Raw genomic sequence first — 24,326 nt, forward strand, 5'->3', positions numbered from 1 at the left:
CTGGTTGTATGGAGATGGTTCCCTGGGCTGTCCTTGTGATATCGTTGAGATCACTAAGTTCCCCGCATTCATCAGCATGAGCGGAAGCACGTACCGAGCAATACGAGCATGTATCAGGTCCGTCAACGGTGAGATGAAAGGCGAGCCAGGAGGCTGAGGCGCAAGGCTGATCAACGCCTCGGCACTGCTTCCACCCAAGGTCTCATGGCTGTCACATCCGACTTGTCTCAAACAGTATGTTGTTCATTCAAGGCGCTACATGTTGGCTTCGCAGATGCTCATCATCCGCCATCGGTTCGGCCATCTGACATCCCCAATCTTCTCATGGTTCATCATTTTTCGTCATGCGTTTCCCACAGCCTCCACCCCACATCCAAGATACTCCCACCACCGTCTCTAGTTCTCCGAACCTCGCCTTTGCCCCTCCGTGTCCGCGGTGGAGGGTTCGGTCAAAGGTGCTGTTGCCTTGATGGGGCAACTTTCAGCGTCCGAGGCTCACCTTGCCTAACTCAAGTGTCGTATTGTTTTGCCAATTTAGGCGGATCGCTTGAACCTGGGGCGAGGAAAAATAAGGTTAGCTAATGGACGACCAGAAAGACTGCCTAGGGCAAACCATACTTGTTGACCACACGCTCGATTCCGTCGAGGCCGAGCTTCAGGACATCCATCCTGGGACCATATGACAGACGCACAAAGTGGTGGCACGGGCTGTCAAAGAGGTCACGTCGTCGAGAGGGGTTCAGGTCGAAGAAGATGCCGGGAACAACAATGACCTTTTCTTCCAGACAGGCCTGGAAGAAGTTGAGGCCGTCGGAAATGGCATCGGGGAGGCCCTCGAGGTTCAGCCACCTAGTCAGTCAGGGTTAGCTCGATGCTGCGCAACACAAGCCCGGATTGGCGGTTTGTCATACAGGTAAAAGGTAGAGTCGGGGACGTATTTGATGGAGAAGCCCATCTCACGCAGACGTCGAACAGTGTAGTCTCGCTTGTCCTAATGACCAGTTAGAATGCATCTTCAAAGGCTCTCGTGTTCTGGTGGGACAAACTCGGAAGTGGCGCTGCAGGTGAATCATCTCAGTCTGCACCACGCTTGGCTCGAGCATGGGAATGGCAGCCTCCTGAAGGGCGTGCACAGCACCTCCATCCAGGTAGCTACCGCATGAGCCGATACTAAACAGCCTGTTAGTGGCACCGTCTCTCAAGGCACAGAATTCATTTAGCCAGGTAAACATACGCGCTAATGTACTCTATAGAAACACAAAAAGTCAGTATGGTGGTCCAGTTATGTTTCATGATCGGATATAGTCTCACCCTTCGGTCCAATGATCCACGCAATACGCCATCCGGGCAGTCGGAAGCGCTTGGTAAGGCCATCGATAATCAGGACATCGTCCTCGTCAACATCCTCGACGTTCTCGGCGGCCGAGATGGTCGTACCATCGCAGTTGCTGGTGTAGTTGTATCCAGAGTAGAACTCGTCACTGATAAAGGTGGCGCGGCCTCGGCAAAGATCCTGAATCTCGGCCAGCTCCGGGTTGGCAACGACTCGGCCGGTAGGGTTGCGGGGGTTGGAGGTAAGGATGACGGAGGTACCACGGGCGATTTCCTCGGCAATCTTGTCGGGGTGGATGTGGTAGCCGTCCTCTTCGGAGAGGGGCACGGGGATGGCCGCGAACTGTACCACATATCAGCCAAATCTGCCCAGGTTGTCATACACAACCCGTCAAAAATCCAACAAAGACTCACGTTCTTGAACAGACTCAGCATCTCGTTGTACGCCGTGTAGTCGGGCAAGAAAAAGGACAGATAGGAGCTGCCCAGGACGGCGGCAATTCGAATCAGACCGGCACGGCCACCGGGCACGATGGCAACGTTCTCCCAGGTGTACTTGCTTTCCTTGCCCTGGCGGTGCATCTCGTTGTAGAGCTTGGCGACGGCCTCTCTCAGGGGCTTGATGCCGGCCGTGGGACCGTACTCGCGCGCCGCTACGCTGAGGTTGATGGTCTCTGGTCGCTTGAAGCAGCCGGCAATGTCGTCCTCGACCTCGGGAGCGCCCTGGCCCAGGTTGGCCCACGCCTCGGGCTCATCCAGGAAGCCGTACTCGCTGGCGCGCTCAGTGCACCAGATGACACCGGTGGACGATCGGCTAGCGTCGAGGCCGGCGTGGGGCATGTGGCCTTCGTGCGCATTGCGGAATTGTCTGTGGACCTTGGATTGGATCTCTGCAGGAAGGCATCTTGGTCAGCTTTTAGTCATGATAGAGAGGCAGGGCTGGTTGTTCTCATTCAGGAGATGTGAAGGGATTCCCGTCGCGATGTCGCAGTGGCTGCGCTGGGCTAAACGCTGCGGGGGAGGGGTAAGGGGTAATCGGGCTTGGGAGTTGGGGTTGGTTGGGTGCATGTTGTTGTATGGCGGGGTTTGACAGGAGAAACTCTCCAGCCACCGCCCGCTCTCCAACAGAGGATTGCCTCCATCGTGAAAGAATATGTTCAGAGGCAAACCCCCGAGATATTGGGGTCAAAGGCATCTTGTAGGGACTCGCGATTGAAAAAGCGCAGGGGCAGGTATCGCGTCCATCGCAGCGCGCAGACCGCCCGTGGATTGTATGTAGAGAGGCCTGGACTAACCATTCATCGACGGCTCGACGTTGCTGAAGCGTCGCAGAAGCGGCTTCGGGGCGCCAGTGTGGCGGTTGATGGAGAACTTGCGTCCGGAGAACATCTTGGCGGTTCGTCAGGCTGAACAACAGGAAACAAATCGATCAGTATCTTCTCTGCTCGCAACAATGGGAAAAGGAATTGAGTTTTTGAAGCGAACCAACCTCTTGGGGAAAGAAAAAAAATAAGGAGACGAAACTCGGTCTGCGGAAAGTAGGACGGCGTCGGAAGAACGGCACGACTCAACGTCACTCAGCGAGCACAGGCCAGAAGAAGCAAGGGAAGCAGGAAAGATGCCTGAACTCCTGAAGCGGACGCGCAGCTGGAAGCCCGTAGCAAACAAGAACAACTTGCAAGAGAAAGAAGAGAAGAGAGACCAGGGGAAAAAAAAACTAGATGCGGACGGAACCTATCTTTCTAGGGCGTCACCGCGATGCATCGACCATAAATAACACGGCGTAAATCCTGAAAAGCCAACATAACGGGGCAACTAGAGCACTCGGGATCCGCTAGCAGCTCTCCAGATGACCCCTCTTGGGCTGCGTGAATGCCCCCCCAAAAGAGCCACAGGGCCCCTATTTAGCAGTCTCGCAGGTGGAGAGGCCGCTGTTGGACTGCCAATCCCGGCGGCCGTCTGGGCACCAACCGCGACAATCGAAAAACGAGGGGCACCGATTTGCGGGACGGCATGGCCGATGGGACGCAGGATCGCCGGACGAGGACAAATCACGAACCAGAGGGTTTGGACAAGGCCGAATCTCTCAGTGTAAGACGATGATGATGGGACGTTAACGGCACAGATAGCCGGTCTTGAGGCTCTGCAGCATCCTCATTCGACATCGTTCCATTTGCTCAAAGAAAACAAGATACAAGAAACAGACTCGACGCAGCCATCAGGGTGAAAACGAGCAGAGAAGCATGGGCTTTCCTGCGCCTTTGTGTTGAGGCTATTCCCACCACCCCCGTATTACACACATGTACAGTACCTATTACTTCCCCCTCACTTCTACAGAGCTGCATACGAGTTGATCACCGTCACTGTGAAACGAATCCTACCTTACTTTCTTGCATACTCTTACTATGAGTAGTAAAATCCCCAGCGGTGGACACTGCGCATAGCTGACCCTGCAGCAGCTGCGCAAAGCAAGAAAGCACTGGACAATGCGAAAAAGGAGCGGTGTCCAGGAATGCTTCCCATTGATCCGTTCTACTAGGAAGTATTACCTCGTTCCGCGGTTGTCGAGAAGACGAGTAAAAGACCTCAATCTCGGGACTTTTGAAGGGTTTCACAAAGGATGTTGATTGTGAAATATCCGACTAGTAATAAAGCCCTTGTTTGATTACTGCCGTAGCATTTCTTGTGATCAATGCAGCCGGGTTCTGGAGGTTGTGATACGAAGCACGACAGTGAGGGGAAAATAGCGTTCTCCTCCACACATTGCGTCCTTGGGGGCCATGGACAAGCAGCATGTCATTGTCGATCGCGGCGAACTTACATACATTACCCGGATTCAACACACCAACCTGAGCACACGGGATTCAGCCCCCAATTGCTGCCTCTGTTGCTCCAAACATCAGCTCGAGCAAGCCAAGATCTAATGGCGGCAACCATCGAAGCCACCTCTACTCTCACATAAGGTACTATCCCGAACTCTACCGTCCCCTGACTCCCTCGATGCTCTTTCCGTCCGAAGGCCCTTGCACAACCGCAGCTCCATCAGCTAAGCCCCGAACCGGAAACATTTTCAAGACGGGACCCAACATCAGCAGTAGAGACTCCGAGTCGCTAGCTCGGGCGCATTGAACGTCTCAAACACAGCACACTGGACGAAACAAAGGATAAAAGCCCCCCCGGGAGGTTCGCAAGCGGGGCGACAAGTCAATAAGGGGGGAATTGGTTGACCGAGGTTAAGAATACGTTACAAATGTTTCCATTGCCTTGTAGACGTTACCATCTATATAAGTAATTGATATCTATGTCTGTTGCAGCATTGATCCTTCAAGAGGTTGTGCTCGCAGTGTGTCCCTACGCAGTATCTAGAGATATCAAATGAATCGTGTCACTACGGCATCGACTACCGAACAGAAACTAAGAAGGACGCTTTTACGTACAATAGCGTAGGACGCGCAAAGAGCCGGGGAAACTACTAGAAGCCGTCTTCTCTATTCTACCCGTAATTCTAAAGACGGCCAATTACACCTCTCAAAGAGGGGTCCAGTCTCTTGAGAGAAAATTCCCACTCCATCTAGAGAACCACAAAACGCATCATCATTGTGATATCCAAAAAGACGCAGAATAAGCTTCAAGTCCTTTCTGGAAGATTTGATATTACTACCTAGTAGAGGCACCTTATCTACCTACCTACCTGCCTACCTGTAAGTGACCAGTCACAGGCACTCAAAATGTGCGGCGCATCGGCACTTTGATCGAAAATCCAATCTAACCGAACCTTCTAGCTGCGTCTCCGCACCCACCACAGCTCAAAACATCCATTGCAACGACGCGCATCATCATACAGACCTTACTCACAACTCAGAAAAAGAAGCATCAGGTCATCAACATTGATATAACCCTCCAACAAACCTCCCACAACATCTCCTCCCTCCCTCCTCTCTCCCTCTCTGCAATCCAATGCTCCGCCGCACCATCCTCACCAACATCTACCGCACCTTCAACAAGCCCTCTCACAACCACCACCAAATCAGCCGCTTCTCAACAACAACACACACACGCAAAATGTCATCCAACCCTGAACAACAACAACAACCACCATCCTCATCAAACGACTCAACCTCAACCCAATCAACCTCAGAATCCGGAGGCGTCCCCCGCAACGCCCTTCCAGCCCCAACCCCAGACGACAACGTCCAGACGCTCGACGTCAGCGGCTCCGGCTCAACCGTCAAGCTCGACGCCCTGGGGCCCCTCGTCGTCAACGCCGACGGCACAATGTCCCGGATCGCCAACTGGGACAAGATGGCCCCCATTGAGCGCGAAAACACCCTCCGCATCCTCGGCAAGCGGAACCAGGAGCGCCTCGCCGCCCTCAGAGAGGCCCGTGGCATCAGCGAGGGAGGCAATGACAGCATAGGCGCTAGTGGCAATCACGACACTTCAGGCAAACAATAGAACATGAAAGTCAGGGGAGAGAGCTCATGGTATATATATATCTGTAAGAATGGAGAGTGCAAGGACATTGATCATTTCGTAATGAATATAAAATAAATCGCCATTTCCACATATCAAGAGCCCGTTTCTTTTACTCTGGCCCTTCTAGCGTCCACCACATCTGGATATATGCCCACGTATAAATAAGCAAGGACTGCCGACCCAAATCCCGCCGCCGACCACCCAGCCTCGTCCACTTCAACCCCAGATTTGGGTCATTTATTCCCCATGACCCAGATCTTCCCAGGGCAGGGACAAAGCTCCCATGCGAATAAACATTGCAAAACGCCAGTAACCAAAACAACGCCCCCCGCCTCTCTCACGCCTTTGTATCAGCGTCGCATTATATGGAGCTTCAGAAAACCAGTCGAAATGAGTAGCGATATTTCATAAGCTCATTTTGGTTCTTCATCGCTCATCTTTGAGCTTCTCGCCGCTACTTGACTCGGCGGGAGTGGCCTTGGCCTTCTGGCTGGCGTGCTTGGTGAACTCCTTCCACAGCGCGACAATGTCCTCGCTTCCCTCGTTCTTCTCGACCAAGAGGTTCTTCAGCCACTTGTTCTCCGTCTCGAGCTGGGAGACCTTGCTCTCCAGGTTGGCGACCTTGTCAGACATTTCCTTGGCGGACTTTTCGAGAGCCTGCTCGCGCTGCTTCTTCTTGATGCGGAAACGGGCGCTGGCGGCCGTGTTCCTCCTCCGCTTGTCCTCCTCGGCAGCAATCCGGGCAGCCTCCTCCTGGCTCATGGACTCGGACTTGCGCTTGTCGCCGACCTGCGGGTGTGCCTGGGGGAAGCGCGCATGGTGAGGAGGCACCGGGACATGGCCGTGGTTGGGCTGCAGGGGCTGGAAGGCCTGGTCCGGGAAGTTGTTCATGTGGGGCGCGGCATATGTGTTGTTGTTGAAGTCTGGGAAGGTAAAGTCTGATGACACCATCGATGGTTAGCGACTTTGATCAAGGCCAGCCAGCAGCGTCGGATATGTCGCGATGTCGCTCGCGCCAACACTGGAACGCGGACGGAATGGGTAGCCAAGGTGAAGGGACGGGACGGGACGCAGCAGGACGGCAACATGACGGGTATACAGAAAGGGGATATAGGCGCCGCGGCATCCATGGCCGCTCGCAATGCATCGCCCGGCCATGGGCCAAGGTTGCATTTGGAGATGATTGTCAAAATCACGAGGTATTGCACCATCGCCGGGCCATTTGTCAGCGCATGCGAGGTGCGGGATGCCCCACATCAGGGACGCTTCAGCAGCACTTTTGCGTGCATCGCATCCATCTTTTTGGAGACAGCTCGTCCCAATGGCAGCGGCGCGGGTGAGGAAGAGTAGGTATGGTGGGGGGGGGAGCAGAGCAGCAAGAGGATCAAAAAATGCAAGGGCCCGGTGAATGGCCCGCGAGCCTGCGGAGATGTTGACACAGCGTGCCGGGCAGCGCTAGGTGCGCGGGTTGCTGCAAGAGGGAAAAGCCAGGGTCTGCTTCCTCTCCCGTCATAAAGAGGGTGGAAGAAACAGACCGTGAGAGATGATAGAACGAAGAGAACGACAAACAATACACCAGCAGGCAAGCGTAGACGCGAAAAAAAGCATAAATGTCATAACTCACCAGACATGAAATCCAGGTTGGGGATTTCACCAATGACTGAGGGCGCTGCGCTGACATCCTCGGATGCGGTGCCGCTGTGGAGTGCCTTGCCCTCGGGCTTGACGGGTTGGGCCTGAGCCTGAAAGTCGGTGTTTCGGCCAGAGTCGATGTCGAAGAACTGCGTGTTGGTGAAGATGGCCAGGTCCTCCTCCAAGGCGTACGGCTCCTCGAGGCCGGTGGTGTCTCCAGGGCTGATGGTGTTGAGGTCGCGGAGGTACTGCGACACGTTGGGACCGTGTCGTCCGTTGTAGTTGGACATTGTGACTGCGGTTCTTTTCGTCAAGACGATGTTCAGACGAGGTTCGTCACGGACTGGCCGTGCGTCGTGGTCTCGCAATCGTGGGAATTGATGCGTCGACGCTGCGAGACGGTGTGTAAAAGCAAGGGCACGGCCGGGAAGAGCGCCTCTACAGTTCGAGATCGAATGCTGTCTGTCGTGTAGGTATGCTTGGAAGCTGCTGTCGGGAAGCGAGGCGATGCAGAGAACTCTCTTCAACGTTATGCTGCGATGCTGGGCCGTCTGCGGGATGTCCGTTCGATGAGGAAGTGCGTGACGTCGAAATGGCGACAATGGGGGAAGGAATATGTTGGAGGAAGAGATGCTAAAGGCGACTGGTAGCGAGATCGCAGGGAGCCATGGATTTGCCTGGATCGGGGTTATGACTCTCCAGCCCTCTGTGTGGAGATTTTTCTTCCTCCTGCCCGCCAGAAATGCGTGCAACGTGCCAGCTAACCGACCGGTCGCCGACAGTGCCAGTGGGCCTGGAGGGGCTTCAGAGGGTCCAGAAAGGGCCTTTTTAGCGCCTTGCACAGGCCGTGCTGAGAAATCAATCAGCTGGACGCCCCACCGCCGTGACATGCCTTTTGGCTGCGCTCCAGGCCGGGGCGCGAGGTACCTGCGGAGGGCCAGCAAGAGCGCGCTGCCTCTCAGTGGTTGGGGCCCCAAGGTGTGGACGCCCACAGCGCCTTCGACGCCTGGAGAGCCGGAGACTCCCCACCCTGCTGCAGCCAGTCAGAGCGGCCGCAGTGGCCGTATCGCTCCAACCATTTGCTCATTCGGTTTGTTAAGAATATGGGCAAAGTGAGGGACGAACGACAAGCCAGAAGTCGCCACACGGGGCATGGCGTTGCCATTGTTATCTCTGATACTGTGTCCAGTCCCCAAGGGCGGCGGGGTGTTTGCATGTGCAGGCGCGGGTACCTGTACGGTGCTCCATCGCGCGGGCTGCAGCTCCTGCGCCGTACCCGGTACCTGCGCGACACGGCCGTTATTGACGTCGACGTTACAGTACCTACAGCGCCAGCGATCCGTACGCCTCTGTTGGAACCTGTTTTCTTTTCTAGAGTCTGCTAGTATTGCTGATCACATCGTGAAGATCGGGTCATAGACTGCCTCCACCGTCTCGTCAGTGGCCGAACGTGCTGCATGAACGGACAGTGCGGTGACCAGCCAACAGGCAGGTTCAACACTGTCCTTGTCGCTGTGCCGCCCAGTCGTTTGACTCGCACACAATCCGGGCAATTAAACGCTCACCGTGCCATTCGACTCCAGTCAACCTTGAATCCAGTCCAATTTCCATCAGCGGCCCCAAATTCTCCCGCAAAGACACGCGGTTTCTTCCCGTAAACCCCCCTTCTTCCCCTTCTCCCCCTTCTCTCCCGCCGACAAATGCGTGGGGGCTCCAGCATTTTCCGTCCCGTCTCCCTCGTGGTCTTACTGCCTCGGGACTCAATAGCCCTTGTTCTCAGCCTCAGCCAACCAACCAAGTCGCCGCGGTTCACGAGCTTGCAGAATGCAGAATTGGCGCTGCTTCCGCCCACCCCGCTAATTCTCTGATACGACGCTGCGACTCTGCAACTCGCCGGGTTCCAGAGACTTGGACTTTGCCCTGCTTTGCCTGGAGGGACGGCCGTTGGTTTCGCATCACGGCTAGCCGAGGACAGCTTCCGACTGTTATGGATACCTATTATTACTCGTTGTCTCCCTGTTGATGAATATTACCGCATCCCGCCTTGGGCTATTATCACACCTGAAAAGATGCCGCCTTGCTTACTTACTATTACTACTGGTGCTGACACTGATACTGTAGCAATATGACATAGAAGTCCAAGCAGTTGTGGTTCATTCACATACTCGTGCTTATACATACATAGAGAAAGCTGCCGTCGCTTCGGATGCGGTTCAAGATTCTCAGGATCGCCTCCCGTTTAATCCTTGTCTCGGCTATTGGAAGAGCCCTTCGGAAGGCCAGGGTGTCGATTCCCAAGTCCCTTGCCTCGCCGGCTCAGCAGCCTGCATAAAGATGCCACCGCCCACCTTCAATTGGTGCGTTCGCGCGTGGCCAACGGAGAAAAATCTCGCCATGTGATGCCGCTGTTGGCCGGCCGCTGCACGTCCAAGCACGCAAATCAGGGTCGCATCGTCAAAGACGCAATCACGCAACCGGCTGGTTTGGGGGCCCCTCTGGCGGCTGCCTGAAGCCCTGGGTTCACCGTGACTCTCTGGACGTTGACTGGCTGCGACGATGTCTCGGGACGGCCAACATGCTCCGCGAGTGCAAGCCCTACGGGGCCCAGGTCGGGTTGGGTATAGTCGTCGTTGAGGAGGCGAATCAGCGCATACGTGTACGAGTAATGGGAGATGCGACGGCTTGATATTCTTCTTGTTGGCCGTGCCATGTTGCGGCTTGGACCTCCGAAGATGGGACGAAATCAGCTGTCAAGACCGACGGCTCTCCTGACCAAGACAGACTACCATTATGGACATTGCACGTGAGGAGAGGTAGGGCTGGTATCAATTTAGGTAGGGAGTGAAGACATTCGTTAGCCACATGCTCATACAAGCTATACCTCTGCAGCCTGTATGAGTACAGCATACCGCCAGCATTTGGCGGACACAGCTCTAGAAATATAGCACTATTGCGATCTCAAGCAGAAGACAGGATGCCAATCTCAGATGTCTATTCCAGCTTTTTGGGACAACTCTCAGGCTGCAAGTTCTAATATACAGACAAGTAGAAAGGAAACTCGGATGACATTAGAAGGGAAAGCAAAAGGAGCCGCTCAAAAATTACAGAGTCACAAATCTGACTGTTGCTGTCCCCCATATCAAAATCAGAAGCAAACCGAAACACTCCACACCTCCAGCCATCTTACAGCAGCACGGCAACACCCTGAGCATTCTTGCTGGCGCCCAGTCCCTTGAGCTGAAAGTGCTGAACCTGCTTCTTGGTCACCACATCCATCACGGTCACGGCCGGCAGGGTGGTTCCGTTGCCGGGGCTGAGAGCGTAGACGAAGCTGCCCGCAGCACGGATGTCAATCAGGCCGGGGTCGCCGTTGTTGAGGTCTGTGATGGACTGGATGCTGGCGTCGGTCAGAGACACCTCGACGATGCGGTTGACGGCGACGTCGGTGACAAAGGCAGTGTTTGTCTCGGGAGAGATGGCCGCCCAGCACGTCGCTCCCTGGCCGTCGATGGTGGCCTTGCCCTTGATGCTCGCAGCACCCGTCTTGGCATCAACCGACAGCACCGCAGCGCCAAAGGCAGCGTCCGTGACGAAGAGATCGGATGATCCCTGAATAGCGGACGAGCCGAAGAGAACAATGCTGCCGTCCACCTGCGTCAGCTTGCCCTCCTCGCTCACAGTCGCAGCGCCCCGTCCGTTGCAAGGCGGCTCAACCCCAAAGACGCCCAGGACGCCCTTGGTGTTGGCGGTAGGGTCGCCCTTGACGGTGGCAAAGAGCGTCTCTTCGTCTGCGGAGAAGAAGACCTGGGAGATGGTGTTTGGGGGTCCCACGGGCGGCGTCGTCTGGTTCAGTCCGATGGGGCGGAGCTGGTCCATCTTGCCGATGCCACGCGAGGAGAAGGGGGCGCAGGAGATGCCCGACTTGGCGCCGGTTGCTCCCACGCAGACGAGCTGGTTCTTGGCCGATGCCGCCACGGTGGTCGGGAAGTCGCCGGGGATGGCGATGGGCTTGCCCAGCATGGTGAGGCGGGTCGGGTTCTTGGGGTCAATGGCAAACATGGTGACTGTGTTTGAGCCGGCGTTGACGGCGAACAGGTTCTATAACGAAGCATGTTAGCGATGGCTTCGTAGGGGTCATATGGCTGGTGAGTCCTCCTTCACTTACGTTGCCAACAACAGTCAGGGCGGACTGCGAAACCAGAGCATCGGGAGCAGCAGGCGCCGTGGTCTTGCCGCTCGCAGTCAGGGCATTCGATCCCGAGCCGCCGGTTGGAGTGCTGGTTCCCTGGTACAGCAAGCCGTCGCTGCCAATGGGCAGGGCGATGACGCTGTTCTGCTTCTCGTTGGTGATGGTGTAGATGGCCTTGCCGGGCTTGACGGGCGGAGGGCAGGCGGACGGTCGGGCTGAGGCATCGGGCACCAGGTTGGCCAGGCCGAGGAGGAGCAGGGATGTCCACGTGGAGGAATGCATTGTGAGAAGCTTGGTTGATGAAGATTGTCTGGTTGGGCAATGGAAATAGGGTGTATAAATGCAGAGGTGATGTTGTGGAGGCGTCAAGGACAAGTCAACTGCCAGAGTTGCTTAATGTCAGACTTGGTAATTTGAGGTGATTAAAGATGAGCTGAAGAGAAAGAGAGAGAGAGAGAGAGAGAGAGAAGTTGTTGATTGGAATGATCCAGCAACTGATATCGGCTTCGTCGCCCCTACTTATACACTTCTTCCCACGATGCCTCCTCAACTCCTGTCTCCCTCCCCCCCCAAAGACTCCACGGCCATTTCCGCGTCTCCAATGAACCGGTGCCGTGCAAAGCGAGTCCGACGTTTCCAGCACTCGTCAACAAGCAAGATAGTGCCATTTCTCCCCCGGAAGCTGTAACGCAACCTCCTCTCCAGAAACACACGATAGCTCAGGAACGAGGCTCCTCATGAGGAATCTTTTCGCATCTCCACGAGCTTAATCTCAGAACGTCGATAATCAGAATTTCCTATTCGGGCATAAGACGGGACAGGGGTCTGAAGCACAAGCATCTGATTCGGGGACTGACGCAACGGGAGGGTGGTGCCATTTCCTGTTTGGGACATGGGCGATGGGCAAGGCAAGGCCTTTGTTCGGATCTGTGACACGGAGGATCGGGGGGGTGAAACGGGTCGACTGGAGGTGCTCGAGCGTTTGTTTCGACGCGAGAAGAAGCATCTCCCAAGTAGAGTAGAAGGGGGGGACAACATGAGTTGTAATACTGTTTTCTTGCAAGTGAGCAAAGCTGAGTAGCATCGCAAGGGGGGAGGAAAGGTACATGTATTAGACCCTTGGACCAATTGCAGCTATTCAAGTTTTGGCATTACCTTACTCGAGAGAAGAATTTGCGACTCGGCCGACCCCTTTCTCAAACTCATCTCAACTGTCAACAACACAAATCGTTCAATCACCAGCTGCGACTATTCCCAACCAAGCACAAGGTGTCTTCCCCCTGGCGGAGAGTCCTCAGGTACTTAACACGCTGCAAATTGCTTGCATGGTAAGTCCAGGTCATCAAATATGCCTATTTCGGAAAGAGACTCCCCCCCTCAGATGGGCATGCCATTTGGAATCTTGAAAAGCGAACAAGGTGCTCACCAGCCCATTCTCCCATTCTCCAGCTTCTCCATCGTCCAATGAGCAACAATCAGACCGATAGCTCCTCAATCACGTACCCCATAATTGTATTCGTGGCGTCGTAATGGCAGACAAGATATTCCGCATCTTCAACCCAAAAGGTTGGTTCCGATCCCCCGAACATTTGATTTAGCCCTTTCTCCTGCTTTAGCAATCTTCAGGTGGCAGAGAGAGAAAAAGATAGACAGACAGAGACAGAGACAGAAAGAGACAGAGATCTCATGCTGACCCCGGAGCGGAGTAACAGAGCCAAAGGCCGACCCCGTCGAGAAGAGGCGCGCCCAACTCCGCCGTGCCCAGCAGTGAGTACCTGACACGTCCTTCTTTTCCCCTGCATTTCCCGATGGCCGCTAAGTCTTGGCCGATAGATCGTATCGGGATCGGAAGGACAAGTACACCAAGGCCCTCGAGTTTGAGCTAGCAAGGACTCGGAAGAGTGAAGCCGGATTAACGTCCGAGGTCCAGCAGCTCCATGAAAAGGTTCAGATGCTGACGATCCTCCTATCTCAACATGGCATCTCCATCCCAGCTGAGAGTGATGTCAACTGGCTACCGTCTCCTGAGGATGATACCCTGCATCTAGACATGCTGCAACTTACTCCACGCAATATCGACACTGCCCATGGACAAACACCAAGATCTGGCGCTGCCCCGAGAGATACATGGGCAGCCTTTGCGGAAAAGGCGACAAGCCCAGGTGATTTCTGGACCGATGAGAATCTCAATTACCTGCATCAGCACGGCTCGGACCACCTCTCCCGAGACAAAGGCCTACCGCCGATCCCGGTTCAAGTGCCGACAGTCACGGCCACAGGTCCCCCCGTCAACCCCGGTAGCAAGACTCGCCTTTGCGAGCTCGATGCCACAACCGTTGGGATGGAATTTGTGCTGACGTATGCATAATCCCCTAAACACTTTCTCTCAGACTGACAGAAGACGGAAGCTGACCAATGAATGGATGACTGTAAAGCCTAGAGAGCCCCTGTCTGGGCCATATACACGGCAATCCCAAGAAACCAAACGAGCCAAGCGGCCATGCTTTGACCACTACATCTCAGCTGCACTCCTGCTTGTCTCTACCGCCTATCGACCCTGAGAACCCAGTGCCGCCGCCGTACCAGAACGCTCCGGCGGCTGTGCTTGAGCGGCTGCTGAGTCTTGCGCCGAGCGTGTCATCAGATGGCGATGTGACGCCGATACAGGCGTGGCATTATATCCGCCGGCAGCCGTTTTTCGGAGGGTTTGAGATGCAGAGTATCAATAAGCTGGCAGAGAGATTGCGCGATGCAGCGAAATGCCATGGGTAAGTTGATATTTAACACACAATGGCCCTTTGTCTTTCGAAGGATGGCTGCTAATGACATGAGTGTTGCGAGTACCTATAGATTTGGTGCTGCAGTTCAGATGGGTGTCTTTGAGTCGATAGTGCGGGAAGTCCTCCATCCAGTGTCTAAATTTTTATCTTGATTCATCGGCATCTGATCTGGGGGTTGTTTTGCGATTTGTCAGTGTAATTTTATGTATATACTCTCATAGAAAGACTCGTAATCGAACCACCGTTCTCCTGCACGTCTTGATCATGCACCTATAGGTAGCAACTTGAAGCAGTAACGTGCCGACTTCGCGATACATGAGACTTGTTCCTAGGAGTCACCAACAGAGAATCATTCATCTATTATCGTCAAAACCATCTATTTTCCGGTTTTTTTTCCGAGCACTTCAATATATTGAAAAGTGCAGTTGGAGCTGTCCTCTCCTAACCTGTAGCAGCTCGGGGCAGCCCGTGTGATGACTAAGCACACATATGTACGTATTTTCCTACAACGCGTTCTCATCCTCTTGAGGCCGCGTCTAATGGACTCTAACTCACCAAGACAGTCAAGTTCATCTTCTCACCCACCTCCTCGGCTTCGCGACAGCCGCCATGTAGGGGACAAATTGCACAACTTACATCCTCAACCTCTTCAGAAAGCCACAGCGACTCCTCTCAGGCCCTCGCAATGGCCCGATTCTCGGTACCGACAAAGGCCAGGCTGCCTGCGTCACTCCGCGTTGATTCTTCAAACCCAGCCGTCATAAAGAGCTTGAACCGGCTCTCCCGCGAGGCCCTCATTTCCCTCGCCCTCAGCTGGCTTGACGGAGACACCATAGCCAATGCGGTGCCGTACCTGGAGCGGAGAAGCGACGAAGATGAGATTGACCCGGATGATGTGTACCCTCCGTGCGAATCAGTCCAGCAGCTGTACGAGCTCTATGTCGACATGCAGCAGCAAAAGGGATCAAAGCGCGACGTGGCCAATCGCATACTGGAGGGAGACTGGCGGCACGGACTGTCGCTGTATCAGCTCGCCATGGTGGACTTTTATCATCTGGAAGAGCATCCAATGTCGCAGAAATGGACGGCTTATAAGATACTCCCGCTGAAGCCTCCCACAAAGGGTGTCGAAGACGAGGTCCTTCGGGTCGATGACAAGGCGCTGAGCGTCCCGCGATTTCATCCGTCAACGTTTCTGCAAAGCCTCCAGGACCAGGTCCTGCCGGATATCAAGGCTCACTACCACTTCCACCGACCAAAGGACCTCCCAGTCCTGCTGCTACGCATATTCGTCATCGAATCTCCCTACAATAGCAGTCTGGCCCTTTCAGGCGTCACCGGAAGCGGAGAGGCCACCAACTTTACTTCATCTCGGACGGTATACCTGGCCTTCCCGGATGGTTCTTCCCACATTTACATCACCAAGTCTCAAGCCAATGGCCCAGCTACCGGCGGCGAATCAAGGAGCCTCCAGAACCTGATTATCCAGGGTGTACCGAAAGCATTATCGAGGCCAAGAGAACGGTATACTCTTAAACCAACCAACCTTACGAGCCGGAACCTGGAAACACTCCTGGATAAAAGGGGGCCTGGGCGAGGCAATGCCGCAGGAGGTGGTTGGAGCATTTACGCCTCTGATAAGAACAAAAAGTCTCCCCTCGATGCTGTACTCCCCACTCCACCGCTATCCGAATACTCCTCCGTCTCTGACAAGAGCCGAAAGAGGCTGAAACCGCTCAACTCAGACCAGCGGGCTGCTAAACGAGCCAAGCTCGTTGCTCAAGCGCGGTTTGGCGACTCTGGCCTCGTCAATGATGGAAAGGGTATAGAAAGGATCGATGTTCTGCTCGAGGACCCCTTTCCCACCTCTGTCGCTGCAGAAAAGCTAGGGTCGGGGAAGGACAAGGGCGATGCTCTCGCGGAAGCATCCGTGTCAGCTCGAAGAAGAACGATTGATGCTGCGCTCCGTCAAACTGGCGATGTCGATGAGGAAGAATTGAATGAACCCAAGAACCCTTCACAGTGGAAGCCAACGGTGCAAATCACCTTTCAAGGAAACCACGTCTTTGCGGGTATCAGACAACTCGTTGAAACCGGTATCATAGACGGCGAACGAATGCCCGGCTGGATGACAGGGGAGGATGGCGTTACGTTGGGTATTGTCAGGCATGGACGGATCAAGGGCAACAAGGGATCGGGGCTGTGATGAGATGGTGTCCGGCATCTTTGGTTTTTGGATATACTGTATACTGTTTCTTTCTATGCGCTTTTTGATACCCTTACGGATGAGAAACCAGGATGAATTCTAATTTGCCTCTTCGCCGAGGCCAAAGACATTGACCGTGTTCCTCCAAGATGCCTCGCAAAGCTCTTCGATGCTGACGCCCTTGACAGCGGCAACAATCTTGGCAACCCTCTCGATGGTGCACGGCTCGTTGCGGCCCTTGATCATGGCCCCTTGCTGCCATTGCTCTTTCTTTACGACTTTGAAGCGGCTGGGCACGTCGGGCTCCTTCTTCTGGTTCTTCTGTTTCTTCGGCCGCTTCGTCTGCTGCTGCGCGGCTGCGTCAGCGGGCTGAGGCTCACCATTCGTCGCTTGCGGTTCCGGCTCGGGCTTCTTCTCTATCAGGTATTGGTATCCGGCATGGCTCGGCCGAACCTCGCACCAGGGCCCGTCTGTTTCGAGCATGATCCTGTCGAGGGTGATTTCCTTCACCATGGCGAGGTTCTCCTCCGTCTTGAGACTGCAGCCATTGACGCCAATGTGCAGGCCCAGATCCATCAGCTCCTTCATTTCCTCTATTGTGCCCGTGAAGCTGTGCACCACGCCGCCCTTTTCCAGCCTCTCGAGCCTGTCACCGAAAGCCCCTTTCAACAGGTCCACAAAGTCGCGATGCGCAGCTCTCGAGTGCAAGAACAGCGGGAGCTGGGGCTGGAGAGAGGCGGCCACTTTGAGCTGAGCTTCAAAGGAGTGTAGCTGGGCGGCTTTTCCGCAGTAGTGCAGCCGGTCGTAGTCGAGTCCGAATTCCCCCATGGCCACCAGGTGATGCTTGCTGGATGCTCTGGCGTCGGCAAGCAGCGTCGTGAGCTCGTCAATCACCTTGGCTGACGTTTCCGGGTCGGGCTCGCCTTTGTGCTCAACTGGTTCTGAACTCTCGGGCTCACATGGGGTTGTATGCTCGTCATGTCTTCCGTGGCCTCCCTTGCAAAAGATGGCACTGCTACAGGGGTGGATGCCGGCGGTTGCATAGCATGTTCCAGCTGGATTTGATCCAAGGTCAGTATATGGTTGCAACCGCGGGGGCAAGGGCTCACCAACGAAATTCTTTGGCCAGCTCCAAGGCATCGCGAGCACTCGTAAAGTCGGAGCCCGTCACGATGAGCTTGGTGCATCCGACCTCCTTGGCTCTGCTGATGACATCCTTGAGGTCGTCTGGGTGTCTCTGGACGCCGCGATGCTTGCCCCTGTAGATGGGATCGGCTAGGTTGATTCCTATCTGTAAAAAACACGTATTAGCAACCTGACTGTTCCCTCTTTTAAGAAAATGCTCGAATGGGTGAGATACATCGATATATCTAGGCTTATAAGAATCTGATGCCGGCTCGGAGCCGGACTGCGGGGCACTCATTGTGCGAGATGCTGATGAGAAACGAGTGAGGGCTGCGGTATAATGGCGTGGCAGATGATGACGGAGTCTGCCCAACGCAAACGACATGTATACGCAATGAGTCTCGAATATGAAGCAAGATCTACCTAGGTATTCACACGCCAATATCGGAGATGTACATGGTTGACTGCGGTCAAGATGCATCGATGAAATGGCATCTTGAAAATCCCGCTTAGTCATCTCTTGGAGAAGAGACATTTGAACCACTCATGAAGCTCACGTGACCCCGCGACACCTCCCGCACATTCGATGACCAAGACACGCGCTCGGGATTCGCGTATCCACCAAAACAGAGCTTCCCTGGCTGTAACTCAAAGCATGTACCTGAGGATGATTAATTGCCCTCGGGGCCCTTTAGCATCTTTGTTGATGAAACCCGATCCGGCTTAACGAGGACGAAAGAGGCAGTGATTGTTGGGTCTGTTTTGGGGCCGCCCTCGCCCTTTGACTGGCCGAAGCCACTGACCTGCTCACTGGAATGGTGCTTTGCGCGGGGCACCTCATTTTTTTTTTTTTTTTTTTTTTTTTGTCCCTCCCGCTTTACACGCTTTCAATGGGTTTTAATGGTATTTTCACGCTAAACAGCTGGCGTGGCGCGTGCTGGAGACGCGCCTGAGAATAAAACGTTCTTCCCACCGGCTTCTGGAGGGGGAACACGCTCACTCTTCCTCTCTCCCAAAACCAGACACGCCAAACAAACACCCCCAAAGGCTTCGATTCACCTCGACAGCCTTCAAGAGCTCTGACTGACTGCTGGTGTGTCTTGACTGATACCTGCAAGCGTCTTGAGAGCCTTTGGAAAGAGCATCACCGCCTACGTCATTCTTTAATCCAGCTGCTCCCTCCACCGCCGCCATGTATGTCAGGAAGCGTGGTATGTATCCCAACCTCATTGCCTGGATCCAGAGGAAATTGTTCGAGTTTTGCTAATGATCTGCGGTTAGACGGTCGTCAGGAGCGTGTCCAGTTCGACAAGATCACCGCTCGTGTCTCGCGGCTGTGTTACGGCCTGGACACTGAGCATGTCGACCCTGTGGCCATTACCCAGAAGGTCATCTCTGGTGTCTATGGAGGCGTCACGACGGTGCAGCTTGACGATCTCGTGAGTCTGCATGAACTTGTCGTCAAACCTCTCAGACGTTAACATGAGAACAATAGGCTGCCGAGACTGCCGCGTACATGACCGTTACCCACCCCGACTATGCCATCCTGGCCGCCCGCATCGCCGTCTCCAACCTCCACAAGCAGACCAAGAAGCAGTGGTCAGCTGTCGTCAGCGACCTCTACCACTATGTCAACCCCAAGAACAACAGAGCCTCGCCCATGATCTCCAAGGACACGTATGAATGTGTCATGCGCCACAAGGAGGAGCTCGACTCCGCCATCGTCTACGACCGAGACTTCAACTACCAATACTTTGGCTTCAAGACGCTGGAGCGATCATACCTTCTGAAGCTCGACGGCAAGATTGTCGAGCGGCCACAGCACATGATTATGCGAGTGGCCGTTGGCATCTGGGGAGACGACATTGAGCGTGTCCTCGAGACATACCACCTCATGTCCAGCAAGTTCTTCACCCACGCCTCCCCTACCCTCTTCAATGCTGGTACCCCGCAAGCCCAGCTGTCCTCATGCTTCCTGGTGGACATGAAGGACGACAGCATTGAGGGTATCTATGACACCCTGAAGACGTGTGCCATGATTTCCAAGATGGCTGGTGGTATCGGCCTGAACGTCCACCGCATCCGTGCCACTGGCTCCTACATCGCCGGCACGAACGGTACCTCCAACGGCATTATCCCCATGCTGCGAGTCTTCAACAACACTGCCCGATACGTCGACCAGGGTGGCAACAAGCGTCCTGGTGCCTTTGCCATCTACCTCGAGCCCTGGCACGCCGACGTCTTTGACTTCCTTGATCTCCGCAAGAACCACGGCAAGGAGGAGGTTCGCGCTCGCGACTTGTTCCTTGCTCTGTGGATCCCCGATCTCTTCATGAAGCGTGTCGAGAAGAACTTGGACTGGACGCTCATGTGCCCCAACGAATGCCCTGGCCTTGCTGACTGCTACGGCGAGGAGTTTGAGGCTCTGTACGAAAAGTACGAGAGGGAGGGACGTGGTCGTAAGACCATCCGTGCTCAGAAGCTGTGGTACTCCATTCTGGAGGCCCAGACGGAGACCGGTAACCCCTTCATGCTCTACAAGGACCACTGCAACCGCAAGAGCAACCAGAAGAACCTGGGCACCATCCGCAGCTCTAACCTCTGCACTGAGATCATTGAGTACTGTGCCCCCGACGAGGTCGCTGTCTGCAACTTGGCATCTCTGGCCCTTCCCGCCTTTGTTGACTACAACGAGGGATGCTACGACTTCAAGAAGCTTCACGAAGTCACCAAGGTGGTCGTCCGCAACCTCAACCGCATCATCGATGTGAACCACTACCCCGTCCAGGAGGCTCGCAACAGCAACATGCGCCACCGACCTATCGGTGTCGGTGTCCAGGGTCTTGCTGACGCGTTCCTCGCTCTGCGTCTGCCCTTTGAGTCTCCCGAGGCTCGCGAGCTGAACAAGCAGATCTTCGAGACCATTTACCATGCCGCCCTTGAAGCTTCCATGGAGATTGCCAAGGTCGAGGGCCCCTATGAATCGTTCAAGGGATCGCCTGCATCTGAGGGTATCCTCCAGTACGACATGTGGGACGTCAAGCCCTCCGACCTGTGGGAGTGGGATTCCCTCAAGGAGCAGATCAAGGAGCACGGTGTCCGCAACAGCTTGCTCGTCGCTCCTATGCCCACTGCCAGTACCTCTCAGATTTTGGGCAACAACGAATGCTTCGAGCCCTACACCTCCAACATCTACCAGCGACGTGTCCTTGCTGGTGAGTTCCAGGTTGTCAACCCTTGGCTTCTCAAGGACCTGGTCGACACCGGCTTGTGGTCTGACGCCATGAAGAACCGCATCATTGCCGAGAACGGCTCCATCCAGAACATTCCCAACATCCCCGAGGACATCAAGGCCCTGTACAAGACCGTCTGGGAGATTTCTCAGCGTCAAATCGTCCAGATGGCGGCTGATCGTGGTGCTTTCATCGACCAGTCCCAGTCCCTGAACATCCACATGAAGGACCCCACGATGGGCAAGATCACCAGCATGCACTTCACCGGCTGGAAGCTCGGTCTCAAGACCGGCATGTACTACCTCCGTACCCAGGCCGCAGCTGCGCCTATCCAGTTCACCGTTGATCAGCAGGCGCTCAAGGTTGCCGATACCGCCGTCAGCAAGGACCGCGTGCTGAAGAAGAGGGCTCCTCCCCCAGGATCTTCATTCATGATGTCCTCTCCGTCCGCCGTCCCTCGTCCTAGCAGTGCGAAGAGGGAAGAAGGCTCTGCAAACTCGTTGAGCTCCAACGGAGTTATTACCCCCTCCACCACACCTCCTCCCGCGAGCAGGCCCCTGGCCTCTCCTCACAAGGCCCCTCCCATGAAGGCCGATGTCGATGAGGGAGACAGCCCCAAGGTGCTTCCTACCGAGCCCTCAGACAATGTCAAGGATGAGGAGCTGAGCAAGAAGCCGAACCAGGCTGAGGACAAGGATGAGGATAGCGAGGAGCGGGAAAGAGACATTTATTCAGACGCTGTTCTGGCCTGTAAGTCACAACTCTTGATTTGAGCAAAACAACATGGACCGTCACTGACCCCTTTCTAGGCAGCATCGAAAACCCCGAGGCCTGTGTCATGTGCAGTGGCTAGAGGAATGTCCAACAGGTAGTTGTGGGCTTGACCGCGACACGAACGACGGTCCGGGAGACGAGGATTAAAGAGGTGCCAGAGGAAGATTAGAACAAATAGGCAACGGAAATAGGGCTCTTGAGGATTCAAGGTTTGTTTACGGCGGGCGTCAGATCAAAGCATCTAGGCTGCCCTGCACTGGTTAATGCGCTTGGACTATGTATATTCTTGTTACGTTTACGGCTTGTTTACATGAGTATGACGCTGCGTGCTCATCAGCCGCCGCTTGTTTTAGCATAGATGCGAAAATGTCGAAATCATAATGACTACGTACGAGCAACTTGACGTGCAGAGACATTAGTATCTACCTCATGTGTATGGAGGTAGAGAGCATATATTCTGCTTTGCCTTGACGATCCAGCACCAGTCAGTGCCCTCAGTCCAATCAACCTTGTCTGCCCAATTCAATCGATGCTGCTACTCATTGCTTTTCCGCCAAGTAGACGGCTGTTGAACCAAAACTCTGGATGCATCGCCGTCAGGAGAACAGACATGGCAATCATGGGGATGCTGTCCAACGCAATAAAGACACCTTCCGCAGAAGACAGAGGGCCATTGAATCCCCCGTTGAGCTCAGCCACCCGCCAACAAGACCGTATAAACAGACAAACGGCAGATACCACAGCGCCTGCAGCAAAGCAAAGCAAAGCAAAGCAAATGAAATCAGACTTTGCGACCTAAAAAACAAAGTGGAAGAATTACGACATAACTCACAGATAATGTAGCCTATTTTCTTGTCCTGTTGAAGATGCCTGTATGTCCTTCTACATACGACCAGAAGAAGAATGCAGAAGATCGCCGTGGCGAGGACTTGCGTGCCCAGCCCAGCAATCATGAGATCAACTCCCACGGGACTATCCGCATAGATCGCCGCCAGCGAACCCCCGCAACCAATAAAACACAAACAAACAAAGTCTCCGAGAATGAAGAGCGTGGAGAAGATTCTAGGAGAGATGTGCTTGAAGCGGGCTGCTGGGTGGTGTTGCTGGAGGGTGCTTATGCCTAGGTATAAGGAGGAGGAGAGGAACGTTGGGCCGAGGGTGAGGCCGATGATGTACCTAGATTCAACCCCACAGACGTTTTTTTATCAGATTAATGTATCTGAAGAATTTACTGCGTATATAGTTGGGGGTATTTTGTGTGGGATCAGGGGGGAATGGGTACATGATGTATCCGTTCTTGTTGGCCCGGCTGTGCGAGAGCTGGACTTTTGCGACGTAGCCGAGGAGTTCTAACAAGAGGCCGCCCAGCATGCCGATTGCATAGCCGTAGAACCTCCAGAAGCGGATAGCCAGGGCAATGTGTATGAGGAGCAGGAATGTAAAGATTGTTACAAAGATGGCGTTTGGTGCGAGGAGAGGCGTAAAGGAGAGGGCGCCGATGCCGTTTGGGGGGACTTGGCTGGTGGTGTTTGTAACGTTCATTGTCTCTGAACGGTAGAGAGATCTCACTTGGCAATAAGTGGAAAGAAGAAGATATTGCAAGAGGTATCAAATGCTATTAGCGAAAGGAATCCCAGCTGTTCATTGTGCCTTTTACAGAGGCTATAGACGGCCACCAAGCGATATCGCCGCTAAATCGCCGTCATATCGCCGCTCAATCCCCGCTCAACAACCGTCACCTTTCCCAAACCCAGCCCCTTCGAAACAACACACACAGCCAGCAAACCCTCACGCCTTCTCGCGATGACAAGAACTCTATAGGTTGCAAACTCTCCTTACAAGATCGCAAGACGTCGCCGCTCTCCAAAGCCCTCCAAAGCGGACATTCTTTCCTTGATGTGATGCGGCTGAAACGCGGAGTCGAGCGGGCGTCTTGCGACTTCTGTCACGGACGCAAGATCAAGTGCGATCGCGCTTCGCGGGCGTTCTCGGGCCAGACGTCTTGTTCGCCGTGTTCCCTGCGCGGGATCCAGTGTCTGCTTGACGATTCGGATGATGTTCGACTTCGCAGACGGCGGAGGAGGATCGCTGGCGTTGAGGAGCCTGTGGGACAGAACCAGCCCCAGCTGTTGAGGACAGGTTCTCCTGATGTCGATGCCACCAGCGTTGGCAATCTGAGCTCAATGACAGATAAAGCAGTGGCTCCAGCACAGACGGACAGGCTGGAGCAGCAATTGGAGTCTCGCTCTGGACCGCTTATCGATGAGGCCATTCCGTCATCCGTGGACCAGACGCCAGACTTTTCATTCGTCGGCACTCCTTTTGAACTCAGCCCAGAGAGCATCTTATTCCTGGACCAAATATTCATGGGCGGGTGTGATCCGTCATTCGAATATCCGGAGCCAGGGCTCTTGATGGATGGCAATGCCCGGCCCTCCTTATTAGGAGACGAAGCTGCTCAGAACAGCCTAAACGAGCTACTCGGGGACGCAGCTGCTTCTTCTTCTGCTTCCTTTCATAAACTCTGGTCATATTGTGGACTTGACGAGACGACGTTCAACGCAGCACTGCACGCCTAC

The 24,326-nt window shown here is 54.6% G+C and overlaps 8 protein-coding genes across 8 annotated transcripts; 3 read left to right on the forward strand and 5 right to left on the reverse strand.

Annotated features, from left to right (window-relative positions):
- Window positions 1-602: 602 nt before the first annotated feature.
- Window positions 603-2,975, reverse strand: TRIREDRAFT_74041 (Aspartate/tyrosine/aromatic aminotransferase; the record flags this gene model as incomplete). Its single annotated transcript, XM_006961644.1, has 7 exons — window positions 2,822-2,975; window positions 2,628-2,738; window positions 1,747-2,222; window positions 1,312-1,675; window positions 1,047-1,195; window positions 912-991; window positions 603-849 (listed from the first exon to the last, which is right to left on the reverse strand). The coding sequence occupies exons 2-7, from the start codon at window positions 2,719-2,721 to the stop codon at window positions 603-605; spliced, it is 1,410 nt and encodes a 469-aa protein (XP_006961706.1). The 5' UTR covers window positions 2,722-2,738; window positions 2,822-2,975.
- Window positions 2,976-5,289: 2,314 nt separating this feature from the next.
- On the forward strand, window positions 5,290-5,787 carry TRIREDRAFT_102830 (uncharacterized protein; the record flags this gene model as incomplete). Its single annotated transcript, XM_006961215.1, has 1 exon — window positions 5,290-5,787. The coding sequence occupies one exon, from the start codon at window positions 5,290-5,292 to the stop codon at window positions 5,785-5,787; it is 498 nt and encodes a 165-aa protein (XP_006961277.1).
- A 447-nt stretch (window positions 5,788-6,234) lies between these two features.
- TRIREDRAFT_119759 (basic-leucine zipper transcription factor-like protein) lies at window positions 6,235-8,029 on the reverse strand (the record flags this gene model as incomplete). The annotated part of the gene is made up of 2 exons (XM_006961645.1): window positions 7,433-8,029; window positions 6,235-6,746 (listed from the first exon to the last, which is right to left on the reverse strand). The coding sequence occupies exons 1-2, from the start codon at window positions 7,728-7,730 to the stop codon at window positions 6,235-6,237; spliced, it is 810 nt and encodes a 269-aa protein (XP_006961707.1). The 5' UTR covers window positions 7,731-8,029.
- Window positions 8,030-10,623: 2,594 nt separating this feature from the next.
- TRIREDRAFT_54426 (uncharacterized protein) lies at window positions 10,624-11,911 on the reverse strand (the record flags this gene model as incomplete). The annotated part of the gene is made up of 2 exons (XM_006961646.1): window positions 10,624-11,538; window positions 11,606-11,911. 2 exons carry the CDS (start codon window positions 11,909-11,911, stop codon window positions 10,624-10,626), a joined length of 1,221 nt encoding a protein of 406 aa, XP_006961708.1.
- Window positions 11,912-15,094: 3,183 nt separating this feature from the next.
- TRIREDRAFT_53684 (uncharacterized protein) lies at window positions 15,095-16,615 on the forward strand (the record flags this gene model as incomplete). Its single annotated transcript, XM_006961216.1, has 1 exon — window positions 15,095-16,615. One exon carries the CDS (start codon window positions 15,095-15,097, stop codon window positions 16,613-16,615), a length of 1,521 nt encoding a protein of 506 aa, XP_006961278.1.
- Window positions 16,616-16,714: 99 nt separating this feature from the next.
- TRIREDRAFT_53986 (uncharacterized protein) lies at window positions 16,715-18,038 on the reverse strand (the record flags this gene model as incomplete). Its single annotated transcript, XM_006961647.1, has 3 exons — window positions 16,715-17,670; window positions 17,729-17,906; window positions 17,976-18,038. 3 exons carry the CDS (start codon window positions 18,036-18,038, stop codon window positions 16,715-16,717), a joined length of 1,197 nt encoding a protein of 398 aa, XP_006961709.1.
- An 898-nt stretch (window positions 18,039-18,936) lies between these two features.
- On the forward strand, window positions 18,937-21,826 carry TRIREDRAFT_74047 (large subunit of ribonucleoside-diphosphate reductase; the record flags this gene model as incomplete). Its single annotated transcript, XM_006961217.1, has 3 exons — window positions 18,937-19,200; window positions 19,236-21,727; window positions 21,787-21,826. 3 exons carry the CDS (start codon window positions 18,937-18,939, stop codon window positions 21,824-21,826), a joined length of 2,796 nt encoding a protein of 931 aa, XP_006961279.1.
- Window positions 21,827-22,867: 1,041 nt separating this feature from the next.
- Window positions 22,868-23,289, reverse strand: TRIREDRAFT_102836 (uncharacterized protein; the record flags this gene model as incomplete). Its single annotated transcript, XM_006961648.1, has 2 exons — window positions 22,868-22,923; window positions 22,980-23,289. 2 exons carry the CDS (start codon window positions 23,287-23,289, stop codon window positions 22,868-22,870), a joined length of 366 nt encoding a protein of 121 aa, XP_006961710.1.
- Window positions 23,290-24,326: the final 1,037 nt, after the last annotated feature.

Source organism: Trichoderma reesei (genome assembly GCF_000167675.1).
Source record: "Trichoderma reesei QM6a unplaced genomic scaffold TRIREscaffold_1, whole genome shotgun sequence".
NCBI classification, from domain to species: Eukaryota; Fungi; Ascomycota; class Sordariomycetes; order Hypocreales; family Hypocreaceae; genus Trichoderma; species Trichoderma reesei.